The sequence below is a fragment of the Emys orbicularis genome, chromosome 12, assembly GCF_028017835.1.
Source record: "Emys orbicularis isolate rEmyOrb1 chromosome 12, rEmyOrb1.hap1, whole genome shotgun sequence".
Classification (NCBI taxonomy): domain Eukaryota; kingdom Metazoa; phylum Chordata; order Testudines; family Emydidae; genus Emys; species Emys orbicularis.
Window position 1 is genome coordinate 36238279 of NC_088694.1, and position 19589 is coordinate 36257867.

Below are 19589 nucleotides of genomic sequence, written 5' to 3' on the forward strand. Positions count from 1 at the left end.
CAGTAGGGAATTCTCTGTCCTACTGAGAGATGGTGACCAGGATAGGAACCTTGTGGACAGCATTCACACCACAGAAAGCTCTCCTCAGAGCTCCCTTCACTTCCTGGTTCCTCAGGCAGTAGATGAAGGGGTTTAGCATGGGGGTGACGATCGTGTACACCACCGAAACCAGTTTGTTCAAGTCAAAAGGGTGGATCCTCTTGGGCCGGGCATACATGAAGAGGGTGGCTGAGAAGAATATGACAACCACAGTGAGGTGGGACGCGCAAGTGGAGAAGGCCTTCCTCTTGCCCTGGGCGGTGGGGATGCGCAAGATGGTGCCGATGATGCAGACATAGGAGACAATGGTGATGGACAGTGGGACCAGCAGGATGAACAAAGCCAGGATGAAGTCCACTATCTCTGCCACTGTCATGTCTGTGCAGGCCATGTTCAATAAAGGACTGATATCACAGAAGAAGTGGTTGATGACATTGGACCCGCAGAACGACAGCTGGGAGATGAAGATGACCTTCAGCATGGAAGCCAGGAAGCCCACTAGCCAGGAGCCCACTGCTAGCTGCAGGCAGATCTGGTGAGTCATCATGACTGGGTAGCGCAGCGGGTTGCAGATGGCCACATACCGGTCATAGGCCATGACGGCCAGGAGCACGCACTCGGTGCATATGAGGGAGCTGAAGAAGTAGAGTTGTGTCATGCATCCCACAAAGGAGATGCTCTTGCTCTCCAATAGGAAATTAACCAGCAGTTTTGGGACAGTGACTGTGATGTACCAGGCCTCCAGGAAGGAGAGGTTGCTGAGGAAGAAATACATGGGCTTGTGTAGGTTATCATTTGTCTTGATCAGGGTGATGATGACCACGTTCTCCAGGAGAGTCAGCAAATAAGTCACCAAGAATACCATGAAGAGAAGCACTTGCAGCTCCGGGACAGTTGGGAATCCCATCAGGATGAACTCCTGGAATCTGGTGTTGTTCTCCCACTCCATGCTGAGAGGCACAGAATCAAGCAGCAAAGAAAGAAATATGTGGGAGAAAAACACAAAGAAGAAGAAAAAAGAACATAAGAAATAGAAAGCAATAGTAAGAAAAAGAGGAAAGGTGGAGAAAGAAACAGGAGAGAGAAATATGGAAAGGAGAAGTGATGAAAAAAAAAAATGAAGAGCGGAAAGACAAAATAAAGTTATTTGGTATTGACTACATACAGCATTTCAAAGATACAGACACCCAATTCCTGTGATTCTTCACAACAATGCTTTACTTCTATATTTTGTGGATCAAATTTTAAAAGACACAAATAGGAGTTGGGTGCCCAAATCCGTTTGACTTACAATGTGCCTTCAAAATTCTCTCCCTCCAGCAGCAGACTCCGCACCATAGTTCTGAGGACCCCTCGCCAATGTCTCGCTCTCAGCTATATTGATTCTGAAAACTTTGTAGCCCTCCAAAGCTGAATGTTTAATGCAGGAGGTCAGGCTGTGGTTTTAAAGAGCATAATGGAGGTTGGCCCCCAACTCACTGGATGTCCCAGCCTAAATCTGTAGTGAATACTTTGGCCAGCTCATAAACTAGTCTACAGTGCCAGAGAACATACTTCAGACCTACAAGAAGCAGTGTGGCCTTATGACTCCAGTACAGGGTTGACACTCAGGCGATCTGGGTTCTGCTCCTGGCCTGCTGGGTGACCTTGCTCATGACCCTGCCTCAGTTTCCCCATTTGTAAGATAAGCGTAATGATATGGCCCTTGTAAGTAAAGAACTCTGAGCTCCATTGATGACAAATGTGTTGTTATTATTGTAACAGATTAAGGCTTAGAATTTCAAAGGAACCTAAGGGAGTTTGGCACCCAACTCCCATTGAAATTTAGTGGCAGTTGGGTACCTAAATCCCTCAGGCAAACTTTGAAAGTCCCCACCTAAGCCCAATGTTTTCCACATTTCTAGTTTGCTGATAACTGCATGGGCCTTATTTAGTCCATGAGTTGGTTTGTTTTATGTTTATTTGTCATTTCTTTGTTTCTTTAAAACAAACAAACAAACAAACAAACAAACAAACAAACAAACAAACAAACAAACAAACAGTACTTTGTGTAATCACAGGAGCAAGAAAACGGTGGGCCAGATACCCTGCTGGTGTGAACTGGTATAGCTTCTTTGACTCCCGCAGCGTGACACTAATTTACACCCACTGGGGATCCGGACCAGCAGTCCTTATTGGTGCAGTGTGGGGAAGTAGACCTGGAGCTTAAGAACAGTGAGAGGAAAATAGACTAATTGATTCACACACACTCAGCTTTGCACCTAGGACTTCACACCAGCATTAGCATCAGACAGGAGCAATCAGGGCCATTCCAGGATCCAATCTCTGGAAGAGACAAACATTTTAACAACAATTAAGAAATTGTATCAGTACCTATCTATCTCTCCCCATTTGTACTTTTCTCTTCTATTCATGAGTGTCAGAATGCCTTTTCAACATAACTTTAAATTGTACTAGTTTAACATTCATTTCATGTTGTAAAAATATTTGCAGTTAAAAAAGGAAACAAAAATATACACAGACTCATATTTACCTCTGATAGATGAGACCTCATTTTCCTAAAATAAATATATTGAAAATTGGCACAAGTAAATCTATAAACAGTCATAGATTCAGAGGCAACAGTGCATATGCCAGACACACTATGGCCCAATCCTGCAAATTTCTGTGCATAGGATTGGTAACACTATGAGCCTTTAGTGACACAAGTAATGTCATTTACTACAACAGGGATAACAATGAGTTAGGGATGTTTCCCCACAGACAGGACTAGAGTAGAGTAACTAGAAGTGATTAGAAACTGAATAAAGAGTTTCTGGTGGTCTGATCTAATCTCTCCCCCTCCCTGCCCCCCCCCCCCTCAGTTCTGTACACACACAATTTTTCTTCCATGGTTTTTATAGTGCTTATCTTAAAGCCTAGCTGTTTAGCAACTTTTTTTAAGTAGTATAATTTCTGCACCAATCTAAAACCAGATACATATTTGCAAAAATTCCCAGCACATTATTGTTCAAGAATCTAATAAATCCAGCCATGAGCAAGCCCTCCCAAGAAGAAATAATAATGACAACGACAACAGCAGTAATGGTGTTTCTAAATTAAACCCACTGTTTATATTTCTCTTTGGCTCATTTTATCTTTCCGTCTATTAAAAGGTATTACCTCACCTTCCCTGTCTGTCTCATATCCCGGGACCAACACGGCTATAACAACACTGCAAACATCTATCTATCTATCATGATGACCCTGAGTGGATTCCCAAAATTCCCTTTAAAATCAACGTAATTTTGGTTACATTACAGATTAAGGATCTTATCCGAGCAGAGTTCCCAAGTAAGAATAAAAGAAAAGAAAATTCCATTCCTTTACTTTAGCAGCAGATCGACAGCGAGGATCTAGTCACATCCTCGGACTCATTAGCCAAATCTCCTCCCTGCATCCTCTCAGGGCCACATGCAAAGGTGATGTAAGCAGGTGCAACTCCACAAACTAAATGCCCTGCTTCTAGCAGTTCTGACTTTGTCCCAGAAGCAAGGAACAGCACAGTAAATATATCGTTAACCCCTGAGGTCTAATTGTCCCTCTGAGCCCCAAGCGCTGGTAGCACACGTATGTCATTCATGCCAGTCGAGAGAAATTTGGGGCCCCCTTACATCATGTGCAATGAGCCCCTAACCCCTCACATTTCACTTTATTTACACAGATGTTACAGACATTTTGGGCGGGGGGCACCTGAGCTCGGAACGCGAGTGCAATTGTCCCTCCCTCACCCTCCTCCTCAGCCCTGTGTATGTGTAACCGACTAAAGGCTGTATAAGCATTGGCTGAATGGGTCCTAGACATCAAACCTGCACACAGACAAAGTTGATTCTGTGCTCATGGGTATGTAGTGACCTAGAGCCCATGCAACCCAACTAAATCAGGGTGCATGTGTCTGGCCCAAGGAGAGTAATTGCTGTTATTATTATTGCTGTTACTTAAAGGAAGATTTTAGGCAGGAAGATGGGTCATCGGGTTAAGACACTGTAGGCGGACTCAAGCAAGCAGCAGTCAATTTCTAATTTTACTACACACTTCCTGTGTGATCTTGGACAACTCATTCAGGTCAGATTTTTAAAGATACAAAACAGGTAATTATTTCCCAGGAGGTCATATTACATGATCATGATGGCCCATTCTGGCCTTAATGTCTATGAGGTACCTAGAAGGCTTTTCAAAGGTGCCCAAGGGGTTTAGGCACCCAGCTGTCATATAAATCTGTGGGAGTTAGATGCCTAACCTGCTTGCATGGTTGGCAAATCTCACTAGGTGCCTGGCTACAGTTTTTGGTACCTAAATACCTTTGACAGTCTAGCCTGTGCCTCTGTTCTCCAACTGGAAAGAGTGGACGATAATACTTAACGTTGTCTGTGCAGGCTGGGCTTTAAAGGAGCCTAAGGGAATTAGAAACCAAACTCTCAATGATTTAGAATAGGAAATGGTTATCAAACTGCCTTGAACCCCTTGGACAATCCTAGCTATAGAGGATCTAGGATAATGTCACATTAATCTGAGATAGGACCTCTCTATGGAGTTATAATAAAAAAAGTATCTCCTGCACTGGCATGAACTGCCTGATCAGTAGTGTGAAAAAATCTGGTTAGTTATTTGGAAAGCAATGGTTTCTCCAATTTATATAAATGCAATTATAATAATAATCTGTGTCTTTATCCATAAATATTTTATGCTGATCTCCTCTCTATCCATTCCCATGCACACATCTATCTGTCTATCAGTGCACAACAGCCCTTGCAATGGGCATACTCACACTATTACATATTGTAATATTGAGAATGAGGGACGGCTGGTTTCGGGCCCAGATTTTCAAGTGTCCACTAAGTTGAGATCCCCTAGGGCCCAATTTTCACTGAGTGTCCTTGACATCAGTGGCTGCCGTGTGTGCTCAGCAGCTCTGGGCATGAAGTCCAAGTGGTGTCAGGTTGGGCAGTTAAGTTTGGTGGAAACTTTTGAACAATTTTGAAAGCACCAAAACGCCATATGTTTAAAGATAGGTAGGCACTGAGTGGGATTTTTCAAAAGCTCCTACGCACTTAATACCCATAGATGTTAGGCACCAAGATCCCACTAAGCACCTAAATACCTTTTAAAAATATGTCCCTAGGTGACTTAGATACCTAAGGCCCACTGACTTTCTATCACACTGTTTAATGGATCTCATTTGGACGTGTCTCAAGATGTCATCACTCATTTGGAAACATACCCAAGACAACCCAATGCTTTAGTAACGTAATAGCTATTTTGTGTATCCATGAGCGGTCCCACCCTCCAGTGGCTAATCCAACAAGCAGAAAAGAGCTTTAACCTTGTTTTTTTCTCTGCTTGAGTGTTGGAGGACTGACTTCTCAGAGCCAAGGGTTCCAGTCCGGTCACTAAGTACAATCTACATAGTTTTGCATGTGGTCAGACTCGATATTCATTGTGGTCCCATCTGACTTTCAAATCTATGAAGCAGGAGTTAACTCAAAAGATTTCCAAAGAAGCCAACAATGTTAGATGCCTACCTCCCATTGAACGGATGGAAGCTGAAGTTACATACATTCAGGTTTAAGATAGGAGGCGAATTTTTAACAGTGGGAGTAATTAACCAGTAGAACAACTTACCTATGGATGTGGTAAATTCTTCAGCACGTGGAAACTTCCAGTCGAGACGGGATGACTCTTTCTAAAAAATATGCTGTAGCTCAACTGCAAGACATGGGCTTAATGCAGGAATCGCCGTATGAAATTCTCTGGCCTCTGTTAGCCATGAGGTCAGATTAGATGGTCATTATGTCCCTTCTGGTTGTAAAACATCAATGACTCTATTAATTTCAATGGGAGTTGGGCTCCTGCTGCCCTTAATCTCCTTTGAAAAGCCCAGCCAGAGTTTTCAGAATGTGCCATTGATTTTGGATGCCTCATTTTTTAAGAGCACTGTTGGACCCAATCTCCAGATGTGCCACAAGTCCAAGATGTCTCATGTACGTCCACATCTTGAACACTGCATGCAAATATGGTCACCACATCTCAAAAAAGATATATTGGAATTAGAAAAGGTTCAGAAAAAGGCAACAAAAATGTTTAGGGGCATGGAATGGTTTCGGTATGAGGAGAGATTAATAAGACTGGGACTTTTCAGCTTGGAAAAGAGATGACTAAGGGGGGATATGATAGAGGTCTGTAAAATCATGACTGGTGTGGAGAAATTAAATAAGGAAGTGTTATTTACTCCTTCTCATAACACAAGAACTAGGGGTCAACAAATCAAATTAATAGGCAGCAGGTTTAAAACAAACAAAAGAAAGTATTTTTTCACACAATTCACAGTCAACCTGTGCAACTCCTTGCCAGAGGATGTTGCGAAGGCCAAGGCTATAACAGGGTTCAAAAAAGGACTAGATAAATTCATGGAGGGTAGGTCCACCAATGGCTATAAGCCAGGATAGGCAGGGATTGTGTTCCTAGCCACTGTTTGCCAGAAGCTGGGAATGGGCGATAGGAATTGGATCACTTGATGATTACCTGTTCTGTTCATTCCCTCTGGGGCACCTGGCATTGGCCAGTGTCAGAAGACAGGATACTGGGCTAGATGGACCTTTGGTCTCACCCAATGTGGCCGTTCTTATGTTCTTATGTTGGGAACCCAAACACCGACACATCCAAAATCACTGGCCAACTCTTTGGCAAATTTGGATGCTATGTGTATTGGTTGCATAACCAGCTAGCCCTGTGTATGTTTTGCATCTTCCTTTTTTGCCTGCTCCATAGGAAGTACAATGTTAAAACCCCAACCAACATCAGCTGCCTCTTCAGCTCATGGTATAGTCACTTATGTCTTCAGCTCTTAAGCACCCTGGTTCCATCCCTGACAGCTATCCTATTTGTGTAACCTGGGTTCTGTCATTTCTTTTGATTGTTTATGCTAGGGGGTTGGGCAAACCAGACTGGAGCACAGCAGTGAACTTTTTTGTCTACTCGTAAGGAAAACAAAAATCCTCCCTTCCCACCATTAAGTAGTTTTTCAATATTTCAGGGATGCATCTGAGCTAATACTGATGCAAGATGACTCTTACCTCTTCCTCTTGGTATCCTAGTCACAGCCATGCAGAGAACTTTGGGATTTTAGAGGGATGGGTTTTGCAGAAGGCAGTGGGGTCTAATCCGGAGGTGTAACAGGGTGGCTTGCCCCATTGAATGGAGAGCCTGGGGCTAAGCAAGCCCTGATGAGCCACACCTGGGTTGAATCAGGTGCTCGCAGAATAAAAGATCAGGAAGTTGCAGCGAAGAGGAAATCCCAGGGGAGTGCAGCCATGTCTGGAGTTACTGCAGGGTCCATGAAGTCTCCTGTGGGACCTTAAGCCAGCAGGGGAAAAGTTGAAAGAGCAAGAGAGAGTGGGAGAAAGCTCTCCAGATAGAGAGGTCTGGGACAGACCCTGCTCAAGCTGGGGAGAGACTGTACAGGCCCAGCTGACATGAAGACTATGTCAGTCTGCATTCTTTGTAATTCTGGATGAAAAAGGACAGGGACACTGAACGGGGCTTGAGGCCTGGTGGGCAGTATGTACCAGAGGACTCCATATGTGGGACCCCTTGTGGGGATTGTTTGAAACCCCTTTGAACTGTGAGTTCTTAAAGGGGCCCGGATGAAGGGAAAATAGAGGTGGGATGGCCACAGAGTTCAACGCTAGCCATGAGGAGATGCAGCACTTGTCTGGGACTCAGCAGACCCTGGTTCTGCTGTAGGCTTTGCCACTGATGTGCTGTGTGACCTTGACCAACTCACTTCCCCAGCCTGTGCCTTTGTTTCCCATCCCAGTCTTCGTCTGTCTTATCTGTAAGCAGTAAGGACTGCTTCCTGCTCTGTGTCTGTGCAGTGCCTGTCTGTGGGAGTTGGGTGTAAAATCCAAGTGCTGTGCCTATAGCACCCTGAGGTCCCATGAAGTCTTGGATCTCCCCCTCGGAGGTGGATATCTGTGTGAGGGGTCTTCATGAGTGCTCTCCAATTAAGGCTTTATTAGGGATGTCACTTGCTATGGGGCAGGGGGGCAGTTGCCCCCCCCTCCCTGATCCCCAGACTTTCCCCCAGCCAGCTCTGTGGTGTTTCCCCTGGGTCTGTGGGGGTTCTTGTGGGTATGTCGACACTACAGCTGGGCCCGTACTAGATTTGCGTGGTGTTGCGGCCTAATGCACTGGGTCCCACACCAGCACTCACATTTGGCCAAACCGCCCATCCATCATAACGTAAGGGCAGCCAGGCCAAATCTGACACCCCAGGCCTATGAGGCATGGGGGTGGCAGATTATATTGAGCGAATCTGTCAGCACCACCCCCTTCTCCCTGCCAGACAGAGAGGAATCAATGGTGGTGGCCTAGGCTTCAGCTGAGCATGGCGCAACCTGGGCCCAGATATCCACCCCAGCCTGCCACCCAGCTTATTCCCTGGGATAGGACTGGTCTGTCACATCCCTGCCCCTGTCTGGGATAGGAACAGCCTGCTAACCCCACACCAGCAACTGCAGCCTCAGCAGGAAGGAAGAGACAGGGATATTGACACAACTTTGCCCCCAACCCTATTTTTTTTTCTAAAATGATGCCTTTGGACTTTATGGTAAGAATTTTTCAAAGGAGACTAAGGGAGTTAGGTATCCAAGTCCCTGTTGACAGATCCTGTGAGTAGAGGTGGGTGAATTTTTTCAGGTGTGTGGCTAATTCACCAAACAACATGCAGTTTGGGGTTGAGCAAAATTCATTGTTGACTTTGGGTACAGTTGGCCAAATAGTTTAATTGAACCAAAAAAATCTGAAAGGTTTTGGTAATGTCAAAACCAAACAAAATGTTTCATTTTGAGCCCCAACTACAGCTTTGTTGCTCAAATTTCCAGGCTTTTGTCAAAAGCAAAGGCGGGGTCACTAAATGAATGAAGTACAGGTAGGAGGAAGTGGTAACATTTTCTCCTTTATCAACTTTAGCTCAGGCTATAGAGTTTGCTTATAGACAGCAGATGTGTTCATCACAAGATCCTGTAATGCCCTGTCAGGTATAGCTGAGGTTCATTTAAATAAGGTATGTTGCACACAATGGCTGAGCAGAATAATACGGATTAGCATTCTGTTACAGTTAGCATGCCTACCTGGAACATCAAAGGCCTGCATTCGATTCCGCGCTCTGCCTGAGGTGGGAAAGGGTTTTGAACTTGGATCTCCCAAATAACAGAAGAATGCACACCACAAAAGGCTGACAATCAAAATGAAATATTTCAGGTCAAAACAAAACATTTCATTTCAACATTACTGAAAGGCTTTATTTCTACTTGAAAAAAAATGAGCTTTCAATTTGTTGAAAAATTTCAAACCATGTCAGTTTCCATTCATCCTGAAATTAAAATGTTATTTATTTTTTGAATTGGCAGCAAACTGAAAAAAATCATCATTCATCCAGCTGTAAATGTGAACTATGTGATGACTCCTGTATACCCCTTTAAAATATTCAAGACTGCGTGTTCTTAGCGTTTGGTTTGGTTTTCTCTTTAATCAGAAATAAAAACTGACTGAAAATGCATGATCTCTTCTCTCTCGATCTGGGGGGAAATGTAACCTGTAACCACTTATTGTTTCACTTCTAATTCAGGGCCTTATTCTGGTGTCACTTACTCTGCCTTTAATCCACTGTAACACCAGGAATGTCAATAGGGTTACTTTTGGTTTACACCAGGGTGAGTCAGAGAAGAATCAGACCCATTGACTCCAGAGGAGTTATTCCTGAACAAAAATGGGATGCATAAGAGGAGAATGAGCCCCATTGACCCCCTGGAGTTACTTCTGATTTACCCCAATCTGAGTCAGAGGAGAATTAGGGTTTTCAGTTTCAATGAAGTTATTCCTAATGCATACTGGTGACCGTGGATTGAACCCATAACCCTACTGGGTGGAAGGGGGTTCCGTTTGTGATGGCTCAGTGAAACTGCAGCTTTGTTGCTCAAATTGGCAAGAGTCTGATTTTATCCTTGTTATCATTAAATAGAATTGTTTTACTTTCAGTTCGGTAGCCAAACTGAGCCAGAACTGAGCATACACTCAGCCAGAGAGAGATCCAGACCACACAACTCATTTCACATAGACCTCAAAAAGGAAAGAACGACCTTTCAGTTGTCTTTGCCCTTGGTCACAAACCACTTGATTTATGTTCAGAGCTTGCATAAATGTCCTTCCTCCTGTTATAGGACCATAACAATGTTTAAAAGGGGACTGGATAAATTCATGGTGGCTAAGTCCATAAATGGCTATTAGCCAGGATGGGTAAGAATGGTGTCCCTAGCCTCTGTTCGTCAGAGGATGGAGATGGATGGCAGGAGAGAGATCACTTGATTATTGCCTGTTAGGTTCACTCCCTCTGGGGCACCTGGCATTGGCCACTGTCGGTAGACAGATACTGGGCTAGATGGACCTTTGGTCTGACCCAGTACGGCCTTTCTTATGTTCTTATGTTCTTATGTTCTCCTCTACATCTGTACATTCTTTGCTTCTTTACACTCAACGTACTTCGGTCGAGATACAGCTCAACCTTGACATGAAACTCAGTTCATACTCAGGTGACCTCATGCCACCTATTGTCCCGAGTAGAATCCCATCCAGCCATTCTTAAGAGGTCACTTCCAGTGGGCCCCTTGTGTGTGATGAGAGAAGGCAGATTCCAAGGGTGGGATGATTATCAGCCCCATCCAAAGCTAGTGTTCACTGCTGAAGACCTTGGGGACAGCACTCTTGACACACAGCATATTTCTTAGTGCCCCCTTCACCTCCTGGTTCCTCAGGCAATAGATGAGGGTCACAATCGTGTACCCGACTGACACCAGCTTGTTGAGGTTGAAAGAGTGGATCCTCCGGGGCCGGGCATACATGAAGAGGGTGGCCGAGAAGAATATGATGACCACGGTGAGGTGGGAGGCACAGGTGGAGAAGGCTTTCCACCTGCCCTGGGCAGTGGGGATGCGCACGATGGTGCCGATGATGCAGACATATGAGGCGACGGTGATGGACAGCGGGATGAGCAGGATGATCAAGGCAAAGACAAAGTCCACCATCTCCGCCACCGTCATGTTGGTGCAGGAGAGGTTGAGCAGCGGGGAGATGTCGCAGAAGAAGTGGTTGATGACATTGGGGCCGCAGAATGACAGCCGGGAGATGAAGAAGACTTTCAGCATGGAGATGAGGAAGCCGGCCAGCCAGGAGCCCACCGCCAGCTGCAGGCAGAGTTGGTGGCTCATGATGGCTGGGTAGCGCAGCGGGTGGCAGATGGCCACATAGTGGTCATAGGCCATGACGGCCAGGAGGACGCACTCGGTGCAGACCAGGGCGATGAATATAAGTATAGCTGGGCCATGCAGCCCATGAAGGAGATGCTCTCATTCTCTGCCAGGAAATTCACCAGCAGTTTTGGAACGGTGACCGAGATGTACCAAACCTCCAGGAAGGAGAAGTGACTGAGGAAGAAATACATAGGCTTGTGGAGGTGATGGTTTGTCCTGATCAGGGTGATGATGACCACGTTCTGCAGGAGGGTCAGCAGGTACACGGTGAGGAATACCACAAAGAGCAGCACCTGCAGCTCCAGGATGGTCGGGAACCCCAGCAGAATGAACTCCCGGCCTCTGGTGTGGTTCTCCTGCTCCATCTTTAGGCTGAGGGTCCTCAGAGGAGAAGGAGGAAGTCAGAAGAAGGGAATGAGAGAAGGGGAAAGAAAGAACAGACATTTTAAAATCACAGATGCCCATTTCATGAGATCTTTTTTTATCACCGCTCTTTAGTTTGATATTCTTTATTATGAGATTCCCATCCTGCAGTTTTTAAATCCCTCAGCACTGAGGGGAAAAAATAAACTTAATCCTCAGATACCTGCATGGGGAACAAGTATCTTTAATAACGGGCTCTTCAATCTAGCAGACAAAGGTATAACACAATCCAGCGACTGGATTATGAAGCTAGACAAACTCAGACCGGAAACAATGTGTATGTTTTAAACGTGTATCCTCCATCACAGGGAATTTTTAAAGCAAGGTTGGATTTCCCCTCACCCCTAAAATATCTGCTCTTGTTCAAACACGGATTATTCTGGGGAAGTTCTACAGCCTGTGTTATACCGGAGGTCAGGCTAGATTATCACTATGTTCCCTTCTGGCCTCTATGAAACTAATTGCTGCCAGATCTCTGCCAATTTATCCCAACTGAACATCAAACCCAGGATCCCTCTCTCAACTCAACAGTCCCTAATTCATTAAAACTGAGTAGGGGAGATTTTTCAAAGGGACCTAAGGGATTTAAAATCAATGTGATTTGTGTTCTTAGGCACATCTGAAAATATTGCAGGTGGTTGGAACACGATTTGGGGAAGGTGGTTATGGTAAACACTGACTTTTTGTGAAAACTGAAACCCACAAAACTGAAAATACTCAGTTTTCAGACAAAAAAGATATTTTCAGTTTTTGGATGAAAAGAGAAATGTTCCATGGAAAGCAGACAAGTTTCATAATAACGTTCATTTTGTCACAACCTCAATTTTCCATCAAAACCAAAATGAAATAATTGTTCTATACTGAAGATTATCTTTTTGATGTTCATTTAATAGCCCACTACGATCACGTTCTATTCAGGGGACAAAAAGGTCAATATAAAATCAGCAGCAGCAGCAGAAGAAGAGGAAGGACAGACAGAAATTTTGGGGTTTTCGCTTCAAATCCTGCCAGTGTCAAACTCAATTCCTATTTGTTTGTTTGTTGTCTTAAAAAAAAAGGTTTTCATGCTTAGGCTTAGAAGGATTTTTTTTTTTTTGGTAAATGCCAGTAAATAGTAAATATCTATTTCATCATACACACACACAGATGAAAAAATATTTCCATCGATAACTGAAATTTACAGCTCGGCAAAGTAAGAAAAATGCTACTTGAGAACTTCTTAGTTTCATCTAAGGCTATTTACTTCATATCTATTGACACAATGTTGACAATTTGTGTTTTAATAGTTATAAAGCTTTGACACTCAATCTCAGTGTCTACCATCATTAATAATTAGACCCGTCCATCATTTTCCAAAACGGAACGCTTAAATTGATAAAAAATGAAAAAAATATTAAATAGACATTGATATTATCTGTTGAAATTATGAGATTAAAAAACCAAATTCTGCCAAGCCTACTTATTTCCCAGTTTGGCAAAGACTTAAGGCATGTCTACACTATGGGAATGACAGTGGAATAGCTACCTTGCCATAGCCCTGCCAGTATAATGCAGGCTACATGTCTGGAAGGTTTTTTGTTAGTGTAGAAACACCACCTTCCTGAGCGACAGTCGCTATGTTGACCAAAGCATTCTTCCATCAACCCATATGTGTCTACACTGAGGGTTATGTCAGCATAGGTATATCAGTCAAGGATGTGGATTTTTCATACCTCTGACCCATGTAACTACGTTAACCTTTCTTTTAAGTGTAGAGTAAGCCTTAATCAAATGCTTGACTTAGAACACATGAGTAACTATATTTTCTTGAAGGGGATGACACAGGTAAATAAAGATCAGTGTTCTGTCTTTGCAGGGCTGGGGCTTTATATGTAAATTTCAAAATTTTACTACAAAAATATTTGAGTTACAAAAAGTTAAAACAATAATAACACTTGCATTGTTTATTACAGTGGTTGTCAACCTTTTTTTTCGTGGACCACTTGAAAATTGCTGAAGGTCTCGGCGGATCACTTAATGATCTTTCCAAATGTTGTTTGTACTGTTAGCTAACGTGCTTTGGATGAAAGCGCTATATAAAAAAAACTTAATAATAATTGTCATAAACAGACAGTTAAGAGTTAATTCCTCTTTTACCAGTAAAGGGTTAAGAAGTTCACATAGCCTAGCTGACACCTGACCAGAAGGACCAATAAGAAGATAAGATACTTTCAAACAGGAAGGAGGAAAAAAGTCCTTTGTTCAGCTCAGTTCTGTAAGTTTTGTGCCGGAGTGAAGGATCCAGGAATCAGCCATCTAACATTTCTTAAAAGTAGTAAGTGTTTAGAGAAGGAATGTATTAGATTATGTTTATTTTCTTTTGTGACTTCTTTTGCATAAGAGGGAGAATTAAATTGGGTTTTTCTTTTATGTAACTTCAAGGTTTTTGCCCAGGGGGGACTCCTCTGTGTTTTGAATCTGTTGTCTGTGAGATTTGCTTGCATGTTTATCTCACAGAGGTTTTTCATTTCACCTTTCCTTTTCTTTAATTAAAAGTCTTCTTTTAAAGAACCTGATTGATTTTCCTTGTTTAAGATCCAAGGGGTTTGGATCGGTGTTCACCAGGGAAGGGTTATAATACTTGGGAGGGAGATATTTTGGGGGGAAGACAGAGTTCCCAAATGACTCAAATGGTTGTTTAAATGATTTGGTGGTGGCAGCATACTGATCTAAACTGGTAATTAAGCTTACGGGTTCTCATGCAGGTCCCCACATCTGTACCCTAAAGTTCAGAGTGGGGGTGAAACCTATGACAATAATTAACATTTTTTATTCTACAAATAAAAGCACACAACTCATATTTTAATATCAGTAGTCTTACCTTTCTAATGTTACGGATGTGCCCGCACTCCCCTGCCACAGCAGCCCCTGAGCTGGGGCTGGGAAGGAGGGGGGGGTCTCTCCCCCCACCACAGCAGCCACAGAGATGAAGCTGGGAAAGAGGGCCATCTCTCCCTGGCAGTCACAGCCCTGGAACTGGGGAAAGTTGTCTCTTTCCCTGGCCGCCCCAGCCCTGCACATCTCAAATTCCCCCACCCACTCTTCTCCCCCCTGCCCCCTCCCACCTACCCCCTATTCCCCCCAAGGGCACCACCTCATCTTCATGTGCGTCTTCTCCAGGGTCCAGGCACCTAATTAGTGGAGCCTCGCCTGCACGACTCCACTTAGGTGGGTGGCCCTTCATTCTCTTGTGTGTGGCCTCCCAGGTGCGCACCTTAGAGGGAACTATCCGCCTGGTGGTCCGCGGACCACAGTTTGAGAGCCTCTGCATTAGATCATTTAATCTGGCCTCCTGCATAGCACAGGCTATTAATTTTCACTCAATTACCCTTTCTCCCCATATATTATTATTATAATAGCTACTATGATGTGCCACTTCCTTTATTCCAAGTCAGAACTGTTTTGTCTCTCAAAAATCAATTTCCCAGAAAACAGAAATTCTGGTTCCTCACCAGCTCACCTTCAAACTCTCTTGGAAAATCCCATCTTAGCAAAGATGAGTCTTCATTTTCATAACAAGACATAGGTTAAGAAATAGCACAGCTAAGAAAATGAAGCTAGTAATGATTTATGACATTCCTATTTAGGAACAGCACGGACAATACATTTATGTTGCAAGGTTTATCTACATAGGAAAACATTTTGGGCTGCTTTTCTAGTGGCGTGGAGATCACTTTCTGCATCATGTTTAGATCCAAGTCAGCAGGAAAGAGAGAAATTTAGCAACAGAAAAATAAACTGCAGAAATTACAGCAAAATAACATAAAACTGGTTTGAGCATTGGCCTGCTAAACCCAGCATTGTGAGTTCAATCCTTGAGGGGGCCATTACGGAATCTGGGGCAAAAAATCTGTCTGGGAATTGGTCCTGCTTTGAGCAGGGCATTGGACTAGATGACCTCCTGAGGTCCCTTCTATCCCTGCAAGCGGGAAGGGATAGCTCAGCGGTTTGAGCATTGGCCTGCTAAACGTAGAGTTATGAGTTCAATCCTTAAGGGGGCCATTTAAGGATCTGGGGCAAAAATCTGTCAGGGGATTGGTCCTGCTTTGAGCAGCAGGTTGGACTAGAGGACCTCCTGAGGTCCTTTCTAACCCTGGTACTGTATGAAAACAAAATACCTCAAGTGTGTAGACCTTTAGCGATCTGAGAAAATAAGATGAGTCTGTAGCACTGATATTCTCCCAGGAAGCATGTTGCCCCTCCTTGTGACAACTGTGCAAAGGGATAAAAATTCACTCACTCCTTTGTGAATGTAACATAACCAAATCTGGACATTTTAATTTCATTTTATTTTGCTTAGTTCTTATTCAGGCAAAACACTCAATGCAGTTTTGCCTGACTAAGGATTAACTCAAATCTAGGCAAGGATTTTGCTTTCAAATCTATTTATCTGTCCATCCGTATACAAATCTGTTTATGCATTTATCTACTCTCTATTTCTCTGTCTTTCTGCCTACATACCCCTCTATTTAATATCTGCATGTGTCTCTATACCTCAGACTTTCTGCATGATCCTGTGCATCCCAACTCTCCATCACCACTTAAACTCATGATTCGGGGTGCACGGAGAATGCTAGACTAAGCCCTGAGAAAGTTCCCAAAGAACGATAGATGAATAGAAATTTCTGCCCCATCACCTGTGCAGCAGGTCAACAGCTCCAGGCACTTCTCATCTTCCAGTTCTTAGCCAGCACCTTTGCCCTTTGTTTTCTTCGCAGGATCCAGCAGGCCGGATTCTGAACTGCGAGTAGGTGCAATTCCACTCACTCCTGAATTTGGACCAGCTTCCACTGGGCGGGAGTTGTTCCAGGTGTGTCAAGAGCAGCTCATTAAATTCTACTTGGCATCCCCTGAGATCTTCCCTCTGAGCCTCCCACCCCTGGTTACACACCTAGATGTGATGGGCTTCCCTTCCCGCCTCCCCCCCCCCACCTTTTACTTTGTTAAATACTTTTTGCAAGAAATTAAGCTGGGCTTTTCAAAGGCATTTGAACAGCAGATTGGGATTCTGGAGTCCTGGGTTCTAGGCCCTGGTCTGTCACTGACCTGCTGGCTGACACATCCCTGCTCTGTGCCTCAGTTTCTCCAGCTGTAAAAGGGGCATAATGATAGTGGCCCCCTTTTGAATTGGTACCTGAGCACAAAACTCCCTGAGGTTCCTTTTGAAAATCCCAGCCTTCATTCAAAGACTTCTGGGCATTAAAAAACCGGTGGAAATGAGGAACTAGCGCCCACAGTAACAGAAGTAGATACAGGTGCATTACTCTCTTTTTCTCCTTGGAAAACCACAGCCTAAAGTACCAATGAAAGAAAAAGCACAGATCACAATTTTCAGTGATTCGGGGTGTCTCAAGATTGGGTCTGCCCAGTTCTGGCCTGGTTTCCAGCGGGGCTGAGCAACGAGGCCAATGAGAGCCACAGGCCCTCAGCATACCTGTAAGTCAAAGGAAGGATCGTTGAGAGGTGAGGGAGCTAGCCTGGGTCTCAGAAAACCAGGTTCCTTCATCTCTAACAGGGCACATTTACACATGGCCATGAGTCTCGGATCCTGGGTCAACTGACTGGGGCTCACACTATGGCACTAGAAACAGATGTTTCCGCTTGGTCTCTGAAAGCGGGCAAGGGGCAGGGATCTCACAGCCCAAGTGGGAATGTCTGCACAGCTGTTTTCTATCACTGGAGTGTGAACCCAAGTCTGTAAACCCGGGTTCAGAGACTCGCTGCTGGTGGTTTGTTTTGTTGTTGTTGTTGTTGTTTTTTATGTGGTATTGATGGGCTCCGTGTGAATTTGGCACAGGTCACACAGGGATGGATTTTCCAAGGTATATAGGTGCTAAAAGACCAACCCAGGAGCCTAGTAAGGTTTGCAACAGGGTCTAAGGGAGTTAGGTGCCTGACTCCCATTTAAATCAATGGCAGTTCGGTGCCTAACCTCCTGGCTGCACCGTAGGAGCCCAAATATCTTTGGAAATCTGATCCAAAGAAGAGGCCAAATCAAATTACAATTAAATTATTATTATCATGGCAGCCTCGGTGTCCCACTCACAGACCGGGAACCCAATTGCATCATGGCACTCACCTGAGCTGTGGGAGACCCCCCCACTTCAAACCCCCACTCTGCTGAGGATGACAAGGTATTTGAACTGGGGGGGGTGTTAATTTCATCATCCAACCCCCTGGTTCTTGCATTATGTGAAGGGATAAATTACATTTCCTTATTCACTTTCTCCATACCAGTCATGATTTTATAGACATTTATCATATCCATCTTAGTCGTCTCTTTTCCAAGCTGAAAAGTCCCAGGTTTTTTTAATCTCACCTCATATGGAAGGTGCTCCATATCCCTTGTCATTTTATTTGCTCTTTTTTGTACTTTTTCCAATTCTAATATATCTTTTTTGAGATAAGGGTGACCAGAGCTACACACAGTATTCAAGATGTGGGCGAACCATGGATTTATATAGAGGCAATATGATATTTTCTGTCTTATTATCTATCCCTTTCTTAATGATTCCCAACATTCTGTTCGCTTTTTGACTGCCACTGCACATTGAGTGGATGTTTTCAGAGAACTAGCCACAATGACTCCAAGATCTCTTTCTTGAGTGCTAACAGCTAATTTAGACCCCAACATTTTTTATGTCTAGTTGGGATTATTTTTGTCCAATGCACATTACTTTGCATTTATCAACATTACATTTCATCTACAGAATGTCAAACTACAAAACTCAGCCCTATGTAAAATCTCGTTCCAGATGAACTTCTTGCACGCTTTCCCAGCCAGTGGTTTTCCAGTTGTGTGACTCTGCGTGTGCTGTGTCAGAGGGAGATCTTCACACGGACTGATCACCCCAATCCAACCGTGGCTTGGTCTCAGACTGCACCAGGGAGAGCTCCACTAATCATTTGTGGTCCAAGGGAGAACAATGTGAAAAAGAAATCTGAGCCACCAGCTGGTGGACAGATAACCTCAAGTCCTCCCTCCTCCTTGTTCAACCAAATGTCCCACAGAGACAAAGTTTGATGACCTTACTTGTTCCTTATTTAGCCAAAGCTTCCACTGAACTCAGAGTCAAGTGCTTATGGGCTAGATTCACAAAGGGACTTAGGCGCTGGGATGCTGAGCGTTGCAATGCCTAACTTTTATGGGCCTAGAAAATCACAGCTATTCTCAAAACCTGAGTTTGGTGTCTAGGCTCCTTACACAGTTAATGGGGAAAGGTAGGTGCCTAAGGATGGGACTGGCAAAAGCCAGCAAACTTGGAGGGGAGCTGCCTAAAATAGCCAAAGAGAGATGCCAAGTAGAAGGGTGTGTGTAAAGTCCTACCCTCTCAGGGTGTTTGACACCTGAATTTGGGCTGTAGGGACGAGCCTCCATCTGCATGGGATTCTCAGCCATGCATAGGCCAGGGCTGGAGCACCCACCAGCCACCTGCTGATCAGCTGTTCAATGGTGGGTGAGAGGCGCTGGGGGGAGGGGGCAGAGCCCGGTCGGGAAAAGGTGGAGCAAGGGCAGGGTGCACTTGGGGTGGGGGCGCCGCCGAAGACCCGGACGTGCCGCCCCTTTCTGTTGGCGGCCCCAAGCACCTGCTTGCTGCGCTGGTACCTGGAGCCGGCCGTGCACAGACACGTGGGGACAGGGGGAGGGGGACAGGGACACAAAGAGATGGGGTGGCTGGGTGGAGGCACAGAGACACATGGGGACAGGGAGGGGTACGGGGACAGGGGAGTGGCTCTGTGGGG

The 19589-nt window shown here is 44.5% G+C and overlaps 1 protein-coding gene across 1 annotated transcript; it reads right to left on the minus strand.

The window, feature by feature from the left end:
- Positions 1-19: 19 nt before the first annotated feature.
- LOC135886081 (olfactory receptor 6B1-like) lies at positions 20-11749 on the minus strand. The gene is given in 3 exon segments (XM_065413966.1): positions 20-976; positions 11148-11441; positions 11444-11749. Coding segments are annotated over 3 exon segments (1557 nt in total).
- Between the last annotated feature and the right edge of the window lie 7840 nt (positions 11750-19589).